Source organism: Lissotriton vulgaris, chromosome 6 (assembly GCF_964263255.1).
Source record: "Lissotriton vulgaris chromosome 6, aLisVul1.2, whole genome shotgun sequence".
Taxonomy (NCBI): Eukaryota; Metazoa; Chordata; class Amphibia; order Caudata; family Salamandridae; genus Lissotriton; species Lissotriton vulgaris.
The window spans coordinates 1,504,455,245-1,504,474,971 of NC_141694.1; the positions used below are offsets into that span (position 1 = coordinate 1,504,455,245).

A 19,727-nucleotide genomic window follows, 5' to 3' on the forward strand; every position below is an offset into this window, starting at 1 on the left:
ATGACCTTCAGGTTGCATTTTTACAAGGAATCATATTTCTGGTTGATATAAATTGTCACATAATATAGTTTGATATTTAAAAAGAATAAATAAACAAAAACACCTGAGGACTTCAGTCTGGCATCTAAACCATGTCATGCACTAAAAATAAAATCACAATAAGCAGCAGTTGCTCTTGAACATGGGCGACTGATATGAAAAACAGAATGAAAATTAAAGTGCCTATGCATCATATGATGAAAGAGCAACATAAATTAAAAAATATTTTCTGCCTTGTGAAGCTGTTAGCAATTGAACTTTCTTTGATAAATGTTACTGTTTATAGAACTAATTTCAACAAATATTCAAATGTATCAAAATGAACACAGACAAAATGTTTATGCAAGGAATAATGCACAGAAGCAATTTGATATCTGAATTTATTCCTGTATGGTTTCACACAAAACTCATATACTAGGCTCTTTAATTTGCTTCAGTATTAATTATACAATTTATAAACACAACAATAGACCTAAGAACACACAAGCCCAACAGATCGTCCCAGTGCTAAATGGTGATATTGAACTGTGATTCAGCAGCGTTTCAATCATATAATAGTTGATGCATGCCATCTGCTAGCCAGAACCATAGCTACAATGATGCCTGTTTGCATGTACACAGGTATAAACAAATATAAAGACATTTGCATAAAGAGGTTTAGTACAACAACATCATAATTATACCCTATGTTGAAAGCATATTTTCGTATGTGTAAAAATACAGTTTTCAGGCCTTCAGACAAATACAAAATAATACCCAGGAAAGTACAGGTGAAAACATACTGCTAACGTTTAAAACTATATCACAAAGCAAGTATTTAACAAAATATAATTAAAACACAGCTAAAATGAATAATTTACAATGATTAAACTACAGAGCACTTGAAATAAGTAATAATTCTTTATGTAACATACAATAACCTCATGTTCTGGATATCATAAATAGTTGCATTCTATAGCGGCAGTCTTTATAGACAATTTATTACAATGTAACTGACAGGTATGACGCTGTGGGTTTACAATGATCTTCTGTTTTTATGATGAAAATAGCATCCCTGCCACTAATGTATATACACAATGTCACTGTTATATTTTGGATAGTTTCTACTTGCTTAGCTTCAGATGCTCCCTTGTTTTATGTGTGCAGTCAAAATCTTTCTTATGTCGAATGTACTGCTCTTACTATTTCTGATATTTGTTTGTGTTCATGGTACTTGTGTTTACTGAAAGTAAATGTATACATTTTCATAAAACAACCTCAGGGCTCATTTTACAAAATGCAAGGGCAAAGATTCCATAGGCTGGTGATAAGAAATTAAACACATAATAAGACGAGTGGTTTTGCAGAACATACACTATGCATTATAGTCTGCATTTCAAACACCTGTTAATAGAGGAGAGATTGTTAAATTTTTTCACTATTATACTTTTCACATCAATATGCTTTAAAAAAATAAACAGGGCATTGATGGAATACCCAAAAGAAAAAAAACAAGAGCTTAAATTCTTTACTCTCTAGGCTGAGAGAAGCACAATTAAATTACCAATTGACAACTTTACATTTGTGGCTTTAAGTCGTTAACAGCCAAATCGAAGAATCCTGCATTTACACACATACTCAAGTCAATGAAATCTGACAGTGTTTCATTGCTTCAGGCTAACAAACAACACTCAGTAAATTATTGACTGAGGTGCACAATCTGTGAGTCAGAATGTCATCAATAAAAAATACATAACTGTCCTATCACTCTGACTTTTCAGAAGATGATAAAATGAACATAGAAATAATTTGGCAGAACAATCATGTGAAGCTAAAATATTTTAAGTTAACTTTAGCAGCAGGGTGATCTCAAAAGCAGCAGACAAGGACACCCCACTTATCCATTTTGTTATTCTCTGGTATATATTCTCTATGAAGAAACTACAGGAGGGCAAACGTTATACTTGCTATGACTGTCTGTTTTCTGTTTACTTCAAATCACTCATCTTCTTCCCTGTGGATGGATAATTTCCTCCACCATCCTTTACATAATAATAAGGCTAATATATTGCTTTTAACCCAGTCTAACACAACCCAGTTTCTTTATTTCATTTCTAGTTCAAGAAACTCTTTTTTTAAAACAACGTCTTAAGGAATTTGAACATGGCCTGATACATAATATACCCTACTGAATGCATACTTAAGTTCACAAGTCGTGCCTCATAACATACGTTGTTTCAACCATGTACAATGTTTGTAGCCTTTTTCTGGATGCTCTTAAATTTTAGTGTACATTATCATCCCTTTTCTCTTCCTAGGATGCTGTTACATTCATTCCAGATTTAAAACAATTTCCAAAATGTAATTATTTTACTGGCTTTTAAGACCTCATCTTCAATCCTGTAATGTTTCACAAGATTTCCATAATATAAATAAAGTTCTCCACAACTCTTCCAGCATTTTAAAATCTTGGCTTTGTTATGTGCAGCCCAAGGTGTTTTTCAGCCCTTTAATAAAACTTTCTTCCATCTTAAAGTAAGCAGGCCTTGTAGTTCTTCTGGAATTTTAAAGATATTTAAGGAGCACCAAACCAACTAGGAGTGATTTTTATGGCACCTGATATTTACTTTTTCTTTCTTACATCGAACTTCAATAAATAGTACTATTTCCTATCGATCAATAAGATAGCTCCTTGCGTGTTTACCTCGATTGTTTCCTATGTTTGCTGGACTTCTTTAGCCTGTGTTCACTACTACTAAATGCTTAAATTAAATTTAAGCAGATCACACCTATCACTATACTATCATCTACTTCACTTGTACATGAGTGGAAAAGTAGTCGGATGTGAGTTTCAACCAGTGAATCCATGATGTTTTTGGGCTAGTTGATAAGTTCACAGTATTTATCCAATTGCTCACTACCACTGAAGATAAAATTAGTAGACTCATAGATGTGCGGATACATGACCAGAACTGTACCGGTCAGATTGTACCTGAACCCACATCTGTGGAGCAAGACCTTTTGGTTTTCAGTCCCCTGTTCCTGAGCAAGGCTGTAATGATTGTTGACTGCGCTGCCTGCAACTATGAAAGCTTCACGTCTGGTGCTAGTTTAGTTGCAGGATATTTTGAAATCTTTTCTTGTAAATGGTTTAGTTTACTCCATTTCCTTTTCTGCAGTTTTTCATATACCATTTCTATTTCTCTTAATACTGAACAAAAATATTGATTGAACAACTGACCTTTTTCTGATACACACTTCCTTTGACAATATTCAGCACAATATACCCACCGCTGCAAATCCTTTTGCTAACTAATACGAATGTTTTTCCATCCATTAATTTTGGCCCATGGACTTAGAGACTATGAATTTAATTTTTCCATGTAGAGTTTTTTTTAAAGCGAAGCAAAACAAGTTAGCAGAAACTTTGCTATTGGCAATTATGTGATTTAATCTGCATGACATGTTCTGTATGATTGCAACTCTTAAGTTTCAAAACAATGAAATGAATTCAATAGTTTTTAAAAACACAGGAAACTGAAAACAATTGGGAACACAATTCATGTTAAAAAAACCATCAACCTTGAGGGTAAGGTACACAAATGAGATAATGATTCAACCACCAAAAATTAAATATTAACACATAAATATTCAAAAAAGCATAAGCAATGAAAGTATGTTAATTATTGTATACCTCCACTGACGAGATACTGCACCTTCATATATAAACTGTTTTAAATAAAAGACATGAACTTAAATATGTAGACTAGTTAATACAAGTTAAACAGCCTGCAAGTAAAAATACAAAAAGCGGCAACAAAACAGCAGTAACTTCATGCTGCAAGTCACAAGCACACAAAACAATCTATTGCATGAACAGTAGTTCAACATTAATTCTACGTTATTTAGAAATGTGGATAGGTATTGCCATTAAAAGTCACCAACTATATGATATATGATGTACAGGACTAATGTGAGGAACAAAAACCAACAAATGTTTTGAGTGTACAGTTTAACTGATATGTGGTGTCAAAATAAACACATTTTAATTACTACTACATATGATAGGAGCAGTATTTAGAGCCACTCATTCTTTGTACTACTGCCTTTAGCAGGTTCTTTGCAATTGAGATTTTCAGAACCATTTAAATGAACAAAAAGAAATGGATGAAACATAAGATTATTAGAAAACAAATGGATTTTAGTCCGAATAGTAGCATTACCATATATAGACTACCAGCTCTTGGCAACCTATCTCTGAGCCAAATAACGTGCTCTGGATTTATACACTGCTGTTGATATCTGCCTAGAACCTGAATAGGTAAATACTAGTATTAGTAAATCAAAAGCCTATTTTAGATGACACCACTTGAGCACTATTCCAATGTTTTTTTAATCTCTGAAATAGCCAAATAACGGTTTAACAATATAAAATGTGAAACAAGGAAAGCTAGTAAGTAAATCTGTTTATTTGCCTGGTGGAATGTTGTCTGTTTTTTTTTACATTCACACTGTAGGCAATCGTATCACCTTTTTACATAATAAAATAACTTAGTCCATGACACACAGAAGATCCAGCTCACCTGTGCTTTGTGATGCCTGGTCTCATATCAAGTACACTATCATATACAAACACACAAAGTGGAGACCCAACATAACAGCATAGTTTTTAACCCAGCTGAGTTGGTAATACAGGCACACAGATTGATACTGAACAATACACAAAGTATTTGCTTCTGAAATAGCATAGTGAAGCTACTAGTGTAACGTGTCTCATATTTGTCACAGGCCAGTAAACGGAACACAAATTAGGACTTTGACTACATGCCACAAGGAGTTTCAACAATTCACTTGAGGTCCCCATCTGTGTCACCTTGAATAGATTTTTTGATGCGTAGCAGCATGGTTGTAAGCCACTGATCCAAACGAGATATTGAATCAAATTCCTTCACCTGATAAAAATAGAGTACAATTTGTCAGAGAAATCTAAACATAAGATATAAAACTGTAAAAAATTAGTCTTTGTGTTCAATAACAATAGATTGGTTGTGTTTTAAGTATAGCATTTCATTTTAATCATAGCGAAAACCCTAAATAACATAACTGGGGATTTTCAGTAAACAGCCTTTTTTTCTCAAGACAGAAAGGTTTAAAAGCACTTTACGGGCTGCAACAAGCAGACGATTTTACTAAGCGGATATATTAGAAGTACACAATGATGTAGAGAACATTATGGCAGTACATATATACAATAAGTGACAGTATGAGGGATGATTAGATCGGGGATTTATTCAGGAATAGAGTCTCAAATGCTTTAGAAAGCCACACATTTCTAAATGTGATTTTATTAAAGTGCAAGTGTTAGGGTACCAAACCTTCCTTTGTAGTTGTAGAATAGGTGTCTATGTTTTTCATATTTACCTGACCAGGGTTTTCTGCATAATGCATACAATAGTGAATTCCCTTTGGTATGCTAGTGTAAGCCAATAAATGTGTCTGAGACCACTCTATATACACCCCATGGCGAGAAACTAATAATAGTTCTCTTTTTTCTATCAATTGTAGTCTTTGAATATGTTTAGGTTAATCTGACATCTTGTCATTGAGGCCTAGAACACTTGAAAAGACAATTATTAATCTCAATTTTTTGACGCTAAAGAGCTTTATTATCATTCTCTGCCATCAAATGTGCCACAAAGATTTTATAAACCATGAACTTTGCATCCGTTATTAAACCTAATGAAGTCAAGATTATTCGCTATACCATTCTGGTTGAAAAAATGTTGCTTGAAAAGCAACCATTTTTCAAGGGAAACACATGGACCCGCAAGGTGAAACTTTGGTCTTTCAAAGTTGTACCCATATATTTTGCTCCTTAGCTTCAGAATGATTGGCAAACGTGAAGTGTACATTGTGAATGAAAGTGTGCAGTTGAACATATTATAAAAAAATTATAAGCTACATCACTTGGAACCCTCTAGATTTGAAAAGGAAGCATACTTTGCAAAGTTCAAAGACCGAAAGACATTGGCCCTGTCCTGCACAGTACGGAGTACCCTGCACTGGATGCGACCAGTCTTCAATGACCATGCATAAGGGGCAAATTCAAGGTATTCTTTCCATTCAGCATATCTTGTGAGCACATACTGCATGAGAAACACCTTTCCTATCAATGGCAAGATAAGTCAAATTGACCAAATGATCTTGTCAAAATCATCAATTTAAGCAAATGTAAACAACTACAAATGACCGTATTTACACACAACACAACACCAAAGAAAGGTCTCTAGGTTCTGAATGGCTGGCAATCTATAGGGTGTTAGGAAAACAAAGGTCTTCAGTTTTCATTATAAATGTGACACAGTTGGTCAAGAGTTTGATGCAGTTGTAAGTTAGTTGCAGGCCTTTTTTTGCTCAATTGAGAAGCACACGTCTCCTCTAGACTTGAGTCTAGCATGCATGCAGAGAAAAGCATCAGAAAACATTGCTGTATGCTACTCCAGGTTTGAAATAAGATTTTTTAATACATTACTAATCTACCTGCCAAATAAATTAATTTGTAGTAAGGATGGCTATCAGCCAAAATGATATCAACTCCCTGAGATGAGGAGATTAAAGCCTCTCATTTGATTCAACTTAATCTCTCCATATGGAGGTTTAGCTTGTGGAGGTACAGACACGACACTCTGCCATATTACTGGGACATTAAGTTCTCTAGAACAGAATGACGAAGTGGAGGGAAGATTCACAGGGTCAGCCTCACATTAACCGACCCTACTGGCCTGATCCAGGATTATTAGTATCTATGTGATTTGTCTTGCTTGACTTTCTTCAGGGCCCGGGGGATTAGATGCAGAAACATGTTAGGATGCCAGAGTCCCACTGAAGTAGAAAAAATGTGATGGGTAAAATGCCTGAATTAATCTTCGCCACTGGTAATTACTAGAGTCACATCACAGTTTTTTGCCAACGATGCCACCTCAGATTAGACCTTGTCATATGCAAAATGCTTTGGTCCTGCTCCAATAGGAGCAGTCCAGCCTGTACTGCCAACCCAGGTCCTCACTGAACTGGAACAAAGGGAACTTAAGACCGGTTTTGCCCTAGTTGGGGATCTTCAGTGGGTTGCATCTTTTTTCCAGAGGCACAATGAGCATGGGAACCAGGTCTGGTCATACACGTCACATTTAGGGCATCGCACAAAAGTATACAAAAAAGTGATGGGTGGATGGCTTGATTTAAATTTTGCCTATGGGATTTACTTGGATGCATCCCACTCCATCATTTGTCTGTCCACCATGCCACCTCAGATTAGATCCAGCCATACGCAAATCAGTCTTGGTACAGCTCCTAACAGGGACTGCCAAGCCGGGTACTTTCGGAGTCGTAGCACAAGCAACCCAAATCTGGTTTCCCCCTAGCTGGATGCAGTTTTGTTCCAGTGGCACAGTGCATTTTCTAATCACTTTTGATGACCAAGAGAGTGCAAAGGGCAGGGCAATGAGTTTTTCAGAGATAGCAAGTAGGTTCACCACGGACATGCCCAAGTGGGCACAGGTACTCTGTGCCATCTCTAGGTGCAGATGCTACTCATGATCAGCAAGGTATTGCCTCCTGAACTCATCTGCCCTGATGCTGAGGGATCCAGTTAGGTGATTCAATGTGAGGAAAATCCTGTGAAGGACCAACCATTGCCAAAACCTAAGAGCCTTAAGACAGAGCACAGACCCAGCTCTGGTCTGCTTCTTGCAGAACCACATGATTGTCGTGTTATCTGTCAGCACCAGAATTAACCTACCCTGATGGAAGGCAGACAAGTCTAGAGGACTACGCAAATGGCTTCAAGCTCCAGACGATTAATGTGGTGGTGCTTTACCCATCTAATACCAGCTATCCCTGATCTCTACCTTGTCCATTTTACCCCCAGAGATGAGCATCCATCACATTCATCACTAGTTTAAGCTCCGGTGGGCAAAGAAAAATAGTGTGCTGTACATCACGCGGTCATCCATCCTACACCACCAAGATCCTGAGCCACCTTATCAGAGATATATATTCTGCCTGAAATGCATTCCAAGAGCTGCGCCCACCGCAGCTGCAGGTTATCTTTAAAGGCCCACAGATATATGACACAAGAGGCTGCACAACGCCAAGAGCCTAAGAAGCCTTAGAACCATCAAGGCTGAAAAAGGTGACGCTGCTTGTAACATTGGAATCGTAGCCTCAATACCCATGATATGTTACAGAGGTGGAAAGGCCTTCAAGACAACTGTGTCCAGAGCATCCTCAAAGAAGGTAAATTTCTACACTGTCTGGAGAGGGGACTTTGACACCTTAATGGAAAACCCAGTGTGGAGAGTAATGACACAGTTGACTGTAGGTAGTCTGAGACTAGCTACAGCAAGCCTGCCTTCATCAGTCAGTTTTCAAGGTGCGGGAAAACCTGTTTCCATTTCCCTGAGAAGATATGCAGCAGCCACTGAAAGGACATTTGTAAAGGACTGATGTAAGTCCTGCGACATGCAGGCGACATCTGGTTATCTTTTACCACCCACTCATGGGAACTGATGTTTCTCACCGAAACGTGGGTCAAGGAGTCTTCCAACCCAGCTATATCGCTAGCAATCCCCCCAGATTACCAATTTGTAGGGATTAATCGGCCAGGGGCTAAAGTGGGAGGGGAGGATCGCCATTATTTCTCGGTCCCAATGGAAAATAACCTCCAGGAAACTGCCTAACTCAGGCCCTATCGAGGCAATGTATTTCAGTATCACGGAACCCCATTCACCTGATCCTGGCGGGCGCCCTAATCTACAACCCCCCTGGCACACAGCTCTCTCACCTTACAAAGTTACTGGCTACCCTTGCTGACCTATCCCTAAAACACCCACATTTTACCATCCTAGGTGACTTCAACCTACATGTGGATGACGCTTCCTGTCCAAAGGCGAGGTCCCTGGTAGAAACGCTAGCTGGAATAAACTTGGACCTGAGAGTTCATAGCCCACCCATGTGGCAGGCCACACCCTAGATTTGATCTTTACGAACCTGTCAGCCCTTTCTACTCTGGCACCTTGTCCCTTGGCCTGGTCCGATCACTCGCTCATTCCTTTCACCCTGACTATCCACCCCCTACTAATCACGAATAGTGTTAGACCAAATGTGGGTAGAAAATGGCATAAAGTCACCTGCAACGCTCTCGAACCAGTACTGTCAAAATTTGAATGGCTTCCGTCCAAGGATTTAGAGGCTGATGTGAAAAAGCTTAACTCCAACCTTTCCATAGCGATTGATGCGATCGCCCCTTTATTCCCCCTCTCCACTGCCAGATCAAAGCCCTCCGCCCCATGGTTCTCCACGGAGTTACGTAGGGAAAGAAGCAAATGTAAAAAATTTGGCGACGCACTTATGATCCTCTCGGAAAAAATATCTATAGAGCCGTGTTAAAAAGGTTTCACAAATTAAAACAAGCCACTATGAAAGAATACTTCGTCAACAAGATTAACTCTGCTGACAATTCGGCTAAAACCCTATTTCAAATTGTGAAAGACTTCACTAAACCATCCGCTCTTACCCGTCCTTCCTTACCAAGTCAAGAACTTTGTGATGGCCTATCGCACTTCTTTCATCACAAGATTGTGGATATTTTCTCCTCTTTCACACCGCCAAAGGGGCATGGTGAGGTGATACCAGTCCAACCTCCTTTACCGGCCTGCACTACCACATTTGAAGTATTCAAATCCATCGTAAGGGATTCTGTCCCACATAGAATGCAAAAATGTAAATCTGGCTCTCCCCTAGACCCCATCCCAGCTCAAGTATTCACGCAGCTGGGGCCACTTATCACCACCCCCCTAATTTCCATCTGGAATACCTCCCTCGCCTCTGGCCAATTCCCGTCGGAATGGAAACAGGCAATGCTAATCCCCATATTGAAAAGTGGATGCTGACCCGTCGGTACTAAGCAACTACCGACCAATCTCACTGCTCCCCAAACCTGCCAAAATTTTGGAAAAAATTGTACAGGAACAATTGGCTCACTACCTGGAATCAAATACCCTCTTGCATGACACTCAATCCGGATTTAGATCCGGATATAACACAGAGACGGCCCTTCTGGAGGTATCGGAGACCATAAGAGAGAGAGTGGACAGAGATGAGGTGGCCATGCTGGTGCTCCTCGATCTGTCCGCGGCCTTCGACACTGTGCCCCACTCCATACTACTGGAAAGGCTACGTGACTTAGGAATACAGGGCACACCACTTGCTTGGATAAAATCATTCCTGTCTGGTAGAACGCAACAGGTATGGTGTCGCCCCTACTTGACAAAAGATAAGATGCCCCTTGACTGTGGAGTCCCTCAGGGGTCGGCCCTCAGCCCTCTCTTTTTTAACGTTTACATGTCGCCATTGGCAAGGGTTATTGAGGCCTGTAGTGTCAGAGTGGTCTCTTACGCTGATGATACTCAGTTGATTTTTTCTTTTAGAGACCACTCTGACAAAGGACTGGATAATTTTAAATCTTGCCTCACTAACATTGTTCAATGGATGACATCTAATACGTAAAATTAAACACCGATAAAACTGAGGTGCTATTTTTTAATTTGAAAATCCCTCTTCTGTCCTCCACATGGTGGCCGCCGGAGTTGAACCCACCCCCCATCCCGGCCAACTCGGCCCAGAACCTTGGGTTTCATATTGACAATGAATTATCATGCAAAACGCAAATTCAAAAAGTTACATCTGCCTGTTTTGGCAAATTAAAAATTATAAAAAAATCTCCCCCTATCTATCTAGGGACTTGATGAGGACTGTCTTGCACGCCCTCATCACTTCACATCTGGACTACTCCAATAGTCTCTATGTAGGGGCTCCTGCATATCTACGTCATCGACTACAGATTGTCCAGAACGCGGCAGCAAGACTGATCTGTCACGTCCCCTATCGTCACTCCATCTCCCCATACTTAAAGAACTTGCATTGGCTTCAGATTTCTCATCACATCCAGTTCAAAGCTCTGGTCCTGGCCTTCAGAGAACCCAATGCGAACGGACCAGGCGATCTCAGAGACAGACTGAAGCAGGTCCAATCAGTTCGCTCCCTTAGATCTAACCACCTCCGTCTCTTACTCCCTCCCCGTTTCCATCGGTCTAGAAGTGTAGGCAGAGCTTTTGCGGTGGTCACTGTTAAGCTATGGAACTCCCTTCCGCGTAACCTCAGACTCACTGAATCAGAACCCCTATTTAGGTCCAAATTGAAAACATACCTGTTCTCCAGCTACTAGCCGCCTTAGTCACTACCGTTCCTGTCCACAGCGCCGGGACACCCGTGGGGGTAGCCGTGCGCTTAACAAATTTCATATAATAATAATAATAATAAGTGCAAAGGGTAGGGTGCTAGATTGGAAGTTATCTAACCCGACCACAAAGCGGAGATACTTCCTGTGGCATTCAAGTGTCACAACTTTAAACTTTTCCTTTTTGAGGAAGGAGTTCAAGATTCTAAGGTCTAGACTCTTGTCTCAGTCCTTCTTGGAGACCAGAAAGTCCCAGATGTAACACCCCATCTCTGCCACCAGTACTTGTTAAATCTCCACTTTTATGGACAACACAATCACTTCCTTTAGCAGTATCAAGGTATAATCGGTCAACCCTTGAGAGTAAACTGGGTAGATGTGGGGACATATGTCCAGAAAAGGAATGGCTTAACTAACTTGGATAATCTGAAGGAAACATTGGTCCGATGTGTTCGAATGCCAGTAAGGAAGGCAAAGATAGATGCACTCTGCAGCCTTTCACCATGATGTTCAAGGTACATCTAAAGAGGTGTGGCAGCAATACCTGGTGAAGAAGAGGATGTGGAATGTTGCTGCTGTTGTTGGCTTTGTCCTTTGGAGCATTTTCTACCCCTGCATCACAAAAGGTCAGCGTAGGTTGATGAACAGGTTGTACAGTGGCAATACATGATAATCCTTGAGTATCCTCTTAACTTCTTGTTTCGCTGATGGAATTGGTGAACAGTGAAAAGTAACTCTAGTAAACAAGCCATAGCTCTGCTGACTTTAAATTTGTTCCAGGCAGTATATGCCTAATCAGGACTCTGAGGAGCCCCCTTCCCCAAGCCACTCAGGGTCCCAGACAATCCCCATCCCTTGGGGCGAAATGCGCATTGAAGTGTAGAGGGCCTCCCCTGGGGCCGAATACCAGATAGAGGGGAGCATTTGGGCCCCCTTGCCTGAGCCACTAATGGGCCATGGGGACTCCATCCCTGGGTCCAAATACCTAAAAAAAGGTCAGGTTGGCCGCGTTCCCCCCTCCCCTTACTCATATCTGCCCCAGAGATTCCAAACCCTAGGCATGATACTTCACAGTATACTGGGGTGCCTACCCCCGGGACACTATGGTTACCAGCCCTGGGAATGCAGGCATACTCGCCCCACACTCTCTCAGTCAGGGAACTCCACTTTGCTCGCGTCCAGCAAGAGCATTAGAAAAATGCTCCTCCCATTTGGGCTGAAGCAAAGAAAAGATGCCGGCTCCGGCCAGCACCCAGTATGGGGATGGGGTCTCTGGCAGGCACAGGCTTGAGGAGGGGGGCCACATGCCCCCTCCAATTAATTTTAAAAATACAGACCGAGGGGATGGACTCACCAGGGCCCTTAGCGTTTCAAGAAGGGGGGACACGTGCCCGCGCCCCTTATTTTACACATAAGGCCCCAGGAGATGGGGTCCCCAGTGCCTGAAAACAGCCTAAATAATTCCTTTTAAGGTCTTGCCTAGCATTTCAGCGCTCATGCGCTGCCCGCTCTGCGAGACATATTGTGGTAGAGGAGATTTCAGAAGGGGACTTGAAGCCCCGCCCATCATTTTCACTGGGTCATGTCAGCATTTATGCTAAATGCTGGCTTCCCATTGAAAAGGATTCCTCTTAGTTACCACCCTGTCTTCTTTTAGGACGGCCCATCCGGACTGGATCGTTTGCTTCATGGCTGTTGTGAGGGTATTTCTGATCTCAAAGAGGGGTGTAAGTGTGAACACATCTGTTCACTCGTTTTTGTTAAAGGCAGCTGCATGTTTATTTTTGCTTCTCGCTTTCACATAAAGTGAAAGCGCGATGCAAATATAAACAAGCGGCTGCCTTTCCGCAATGACGAGCGCTTGTTCTATAGAGTATTTCAGCGGCGTTTATATGGTCTCTCTGTATAAAATGGTTTCTGTAAATGCAGCTTGTGACTCATGCATTACATCTTGTGTTGCTCCAGACAGTCCCCGATTCCACAAAGCACACTGAGGCACTGCTGTTCAAACCACAAAACATTTGCTGTGGTGGCTCATATTATTCCATAAAGGGAGCGCGGCCTTTCACAACCGGTAACTTCAGATTCTGGGAAGACATTTGACACCCGCAATTGCCATATGAATGATTGCCAATCTCTTTTAAACGGGGGCATACCACAAATACTTCATTTAACTCGGCCTAATGTATTTAATTACTTGATCTGCAAAGCGCTGGCTTGTTTAAGACGGCCATTTCATAGTGCTAATGTTTAGAGTTCTTCAGCTCACCAAGCCCCCACCCTGGCAGCTTCAAGGACCGTTTGGCCCTCTGAAAGCCCTGCACTTTTTTGATCTGAAAAGAGGGTACACTCCCTGGGGAAAGTAGCGTGCAAGTTTTACACCTTGGAGCAGCGTTTCACTCCGAAACAGACCAGAGTCAATTGACCCCAGGCTGGCTAATGAAGTCTCGTGCTCGAGTAATACCATTGCCTCTGCAGAAACGTGAACATTTGGTCCACGGCCCCTGGGTCAGATCTCTTTGGCCTTGCTGACCAATGGGCAGGGGTATTGCTGGCTGTTGACAGCCCCCTTGGGGTGATCCGTGGCCTGCACTCTGTCCATGGACTGCACCACTGATGCCCCCTGTGAGAGCCCCATACCCAAATGTTTGCAGAATGGATAGAGGGGACCTTTTAGATCAGTGCCCCCCTCCCCCCCCCACCATTTATAATTCACTGCACCTAAGAAGGAGCTCCCCATAATGTCCCAAGGCATTATAATAAACAATATTTTTATGCTTACGCCCCACCTAGCATTTTTCTAATGTTGTGAGGTGCTTCAGAAAGTGAAGCAGCCTCACAGCAAAACTAGTAAAAAAAAAACAGTACGTCTTCTGGGTGATTCAAACCATGACCTAGTGAGCATACCGCATTTTTTAAAAGCGCCCCAGCTGGAGTGCAAAGTCCTCTTCCAGATGTTTTTATGATACCATTTTCGGGACCAAAAAATGTTACATGCTAGTTTTATCACAAAAAAATATGTCTACGACTCCTTCTTTTAATATTTTCAGCCCACAAAATGCAACAGTAAAAACTAATTTGAAAGACTCAGACATGTTTTAAAAAAATAATCTTTATTAAACATTTTTATAATAATCACTATTATAAAAAGATTGCATTGTGTGAATTACTGATCTATACATAGATTAAAGATATAGGTGTTTTTTGTAGAAAGATGATAGTAGGCTAACTTTTAATGTTTTGGGGTTATGACTTTTTTGCGAAGTCAGTAAGTATACCCGAGTGCAGCCAGGCCCTGCAAGGTCAACTGCACACTGCATACCAGATGGACGTGCATGGCGTGGGGTTTACTGCTAGCAAGGGGCTGAATACAGGGCATGGCCACAAGTCAGGTCCTAAGGCCAACCCTATGCCAGGCACTGCCACAGGCCATTTTCAGAGGGGGGAGGAGTTGGCACAACCCACACACTGTCGACAACCAAAGGTTGTGTGACTGCACAAGGGAACTGCCTTTACATATAGCAATAAAATATAACTTTTGATAAAAATAACCTACACATCCACTGAAAGAAAACAAAGGTTAAAGTAATGTTATAACAAGGTGAACATTTCAGTTACAACATAATGTTTTAAACCAAAAAAACCACTGAAATTCACCAGTTATAGTTCTCTAGTAACTATAACTTGTGTCCTAAGGGAACTATAACTCATGCGCTCTCCATGCACAGCTAATTATCCCACATTACATCACTCATGACATCTTTTGACTTCACTGCAATATCAGAAATTACACAATTGATGATAACACTGTGCATGGCTGGGGTGTGAGTTATAGTTACTTTAGGGCATGACTTATCGTTACTAGAGAACTATAACTGGTGAATTTCAGTATTTTGTTTGGTTTAAAACATCACATTGTCACTGAACTTTTCACCTAACTCCAGCGTCACTTTAACCTTTGTTTTTTCAGTGAGTATCTATCTATACATACCTCATTCCGTTGCAGGTATTAGAGGTTTGTGAAGCACGCATTTTTGTGACTGTATAAGTTGATGGTATGCCAGTAAGAGGTAGCAACAGCTGCCAGTCCTGGAAACCTTGTTGTATTCTGTTGAAGAAGTGAATCTGAGGTTTCTCTCAGAAACTCCAATAGAAGAACATGTGTTGACTGTTACTGTGTGTAATGCAGTATTAACTCTTTCATAAACTCTAGTAGAGTTGAGGTTGGACTTCACAGATAAGATCCTGGGTGCACAAATGAGGAAAGTCTGTTGCCTTGCATTTTCTTTTTTGCCAACGCATACAACAGATCACCAAGGAATACTATTGGCACAGGAGGATCAAGGTGCACAATGGAGGAGAATGGGAAACACAATAGAAGATTAAGGGATAATACGGATAAAATAATTAAATGGTATCCAGATGGATGAGTGGGGACCAAGGCACGGATGAGAAAGTAAAATGTGGCAGCAAGTGGGAGAAATACCTGAAGCAAAATAGATGAAGCCAGTGAAGCACAAATCGGATAGGAAAGGGGAGCACGACAAGTTAGATTAGCGAGAAGGTGGATGATAGCTTTGTCACATAGGATGGAGGAGCCAGGGCCAAGCAAAATGATCTAAGCAAAAGACAAGTGTGCTAAGCAAAAGACAGGTGTGAGAAGACAGATATTCATGCAGTTAATGAGAAAATAGACAAGACCAAATACAAATGACAGAGTGGAGTGTACCACCAGCCAGATGATCGAGGGCAATTATGAACAAGATGGATGAGACAGGCAACTGGGGCAGAAGAGAGATGGATTAGTTACTTACCTGTAATCTTAGTTCTCTTACAGGGGTATCCTCATCAAAGTCATAAGCATTAGAATATTCCCGCCCATGCGCGGGACCCCGGAAACACTATATTATATGTGCCCCACATATATATATATATATATATATATATACATATAAATAATATACAAATAAAAACAAACAATAGCAGCCAAATCACCATACATGTATAATAAGCATTAGAAACATGAGAAACAACACCAATGATTGTTTAGAAACTGTTTTATTGCTCAGAAAGCAGTAGAAATTCTCATAAGTCACTGGAAGCATAGGAAGCTCCCAGGCTGCATTGCAAACACACAGTCTAAAAAGACTGAAAAGCTAACCTGTAGCTGAATAGCAATAAACTGACACCGTGCCTTTAAGGCACTCATGACCCCCTGTATCCCATCATGCCCCAGGGGTGACAGTTAGGTCAGTTGTTCTTTTCGGAGACTGAAAAACAAACCCAGTAACAAATAGGTTAACAATATCTCCTTATTAAAGAGTATCCTTTGCCCAGGGAGGCAGGAGGGTTGCTTATGACTTTGATGAGGATACCCCTGGAAGAGAACTAGGATTACAGGTAAGTAACTAATCCTTCTCTTCCAGGGGATCCTCATCAATAGTCATAAGCATTAGAATAGAGTAGCGAGCCTCTCCTCATCCCTGCGGGCAAAGGAATGATAAGACAGTAATCTCATCAATAAGTCCGAGTAGACTATAGACTACCCAAACAGATTCCTCAAGGAGGCTTGCCCTACTTGAGTATCGGCCCTGGAATCAGATTCGAGGCAGTAATGCCTCGTGAAGGTATGCACTGATTTCCAGGTTGCAGCCTTGCAAATTTCCGACATTGGAATGTCATGCAAGAAAGCTACTGTAGCGGCCTTCCCTCTAGTGGAATGCGCTTTTGGAGACATCAACAAAGGTTTGCCTGCTAGCTGATAGGCCAATTTAATGCACGAGACAATCCATCTGAAGATGGACCTCTTGGCCGCTGGAAAACCTGTTCTCATTGAGCCATAGTTCACAAACAGTTGGTCCGTTTTCCTAATCCCTTTAGTCTTTTCCAAATAAAACTTAAGCACTCTCTTAAGATCTAAGGAGTGAAGTGACCGCTCGGCTGGGGTCATAGGATTTGGAAAAAAGGAAGGGAGGGAAATAGACTGATTTATATGAAAATCAGAAATGACCTTAGGCAAGAAAGATGGGTGAGCCCTTAGGACTACTCTGTTGTGGTGGAAAATAGTATATGGTTCCTTCGCACAGAGCGCTTGTATTTCACTTACTCTGCGCGCAGAGGTAATCGCCACCAAAAAAGCCGCCTTCCAAGAGAGATGTTGCAAGGAAGCTTTGTGGATGGGCTCGAAAGGAGGTGACATTAACCTGGATAGAACCAGGTTTAATTCCCAAGGAGGAGAAGGATTTCGCACAGGGGGATACACCTTCTTCAACCCCTGGAGGAAGTCCTTAACCACTGGAACCTGAAAGAAAGACATCTGATCAGGTGATTTTCTGTATGCTACAATAGCTGACAAATGCACTCTAATTGAAGTGTACTTTAAACCAGCAGTTGCTAGGGAAAGGAGGTATGGTAAGATGACGTCCTCCTGCCCCTTGGTCGGATCCAAGTGATGATCTCTACACCACAAGTAAAATCTTTTCCACTTGAATGCATAGGATGCTCTTGTGGAAGGTCTCTTAGCCTCCTTTAAAATGTTCATGCATTCGGGAGGCAAGTTCAAATGTCCATATTGCAGGACCTCAGGAGCCATGCTGTTAGGTTCAATGATGGGAGGTTGGGATGCATTATCCTCCCGTTCATCTTGCTCAACAGGTCCGGCCTGCAAGGGAGCCGTTTGTGTGGACACACAGACAGATGTAGAAGGTCCGGATACCACCACTGCCGAGGCCAATCCGGAGCAATCAGGATCATTTCCATGTTCGACCTGAGGAGCTTGGAAACTACTCTCGGAATCAGCGCTATGGGAGGAAACGCATATGCGAACATCCCTGCCCAATCCATCATTAGAGCGTTCCCCTGCATTCCTGGCCGGTGGAACCTGGACGCGAAGGCGTGGCATTTGGTGTTTTTGCCGTCTGCAAACAAGTCTATGGATGGACGACCCCAGCAACGAAAAAGCTCTTCTACTACTTCGTCGTTTAGCACCCAGTCTGGCTGATCTTCGAAGTGCCTGCTGAGTGCATCTGCTTTGACGTTCAACTCGCCTGGAAGGTGCACTACCACTACTGTGAGACCGAGAGAGAGAGAGAAGCCAATGCCAGATTGTCTGAGCCTCTTGAGAGAGTGGGCGAGATCTTGTGCCTCCTTGTTTGTTCAGATAGAACATGGTGGTCGTATTGTCCGTCTGAACTAGGACTGAGTTGGATTCGATCGCTGGTAGGAAAGCTTTGAGAGCCAGGAATACCGCTCTGAGTTCCAGCATGTTGATGTGGTATGTCTGTTCCTGCGCAGACCACTGGCCTTGAATCTGAAGCGGACCCATGTGTGCTCCCCTGCCTTGCAGGGAGGCATCCGCCACTATAGACTGGGAAGGAACGGGTTGGTGAAACGGCACCCCCACCATCACATTCTTTCTCCGAGTCCACCATTTGATGGCCTCTTTCGTCGCCTGGGAAAGAGTGATTCGATCTTCCCAGCGCCCTGTCGCTTGGTCCCACTGATCCTCCAGAGCCTGTTGTAGAGGACGCATTCTCAGCCTGGCGTTTGGGATGAGAAAAATGCAGGACGCCATGGACCCCAGTAGAGATGCTACTTGTCGGGCTGTTGGAAGCCGAGACTCTAGCAGAATCTCACATTTCTGACTCATGGAAAAAAGTCTCTCCTCCGAAGGAAACGCTTTTCCCAAGCTTGTGTCCAGAACGGAGCCTAGGTAGTGGATGGACTGTGTAGGCCGCTGGACTGACTTCTCCAGGTTCACATGGAGGCCGAGTCTGCGTAGCTGGTGCAGGCACAATTGCAGATCGTGTGTTACTTGTACCGGAGATGGACCTTTTAGGAGCCAGTCGTCCAGGTATGGGTAAATGAAGAGACCCTTCTTGTGAAGAAAAGCCGCCACCACTGCCATGCATTTGGTGAAGACTCGTGGTGCGGACTTGAGACCGAAGGGTAACACCTTGTACTGGTAGTGTTTGTTCCCTACGACAAACCTCAGGTACTTGCGATGTTGTTGCGCAATCGGGATGTGAAAGTACGCATCTTGCAGATCCACCGAACACATCCAATCTCCGGCTTGAAGATGTGGACATATTTGGTGAAGCGCTAACATGCGGAACTTTTCTTTGACGATGACTTTGTTTAATAGTCTTAGGTCGAGTATTGGTCTGAACTTGTCCTCCTGATCTTTTTTGGGGACAAGGAAATATCTGGAGTAAACTCCCTTTCCTCTTAGCGCGGGAGGAACCTCCTCTATCGCTCTTTTTTGCAGTAGGATTATCACCTCTCGTCGGAGCAAGCTTAGCTGGTGAGGGCAAGAGTTCTTTGTAGGGATGCTCTTCGGAAGAGCATGGAAACGTATCCTGTATCCATTGCGCAGTATATTCAGCACCCACTGATCTCTTGTGATGCTTACCCA

At 42.1% G+C, this 19,727-nt stretch overlaps 1 protein-coding gene across 1 annotated transcript in view; it reads right to left on the bottom strand.

Annotated features, from left to right (window-relative positions):
• Positions 1–402: 402 nt before the first annotated feature.
• NAPB (NSF attachment protein beta) overlaps positions 403–19,727 on the bottom strand; it is a 236,860-nt gene continuing 217,535 nt past the window's right edge. Inside the window, exon 11 of the mRNA XM_086927680.1 lies at positions 403–4,970. Coding sequence (XP_086783806.1) covers positions 4,866–4,970 — 105 coding nt within the window. The 3' untranslated portion in view covers positions 403–4,865. The remainder of the gene's footprint in view (positions 4,971–19,727) is intronic.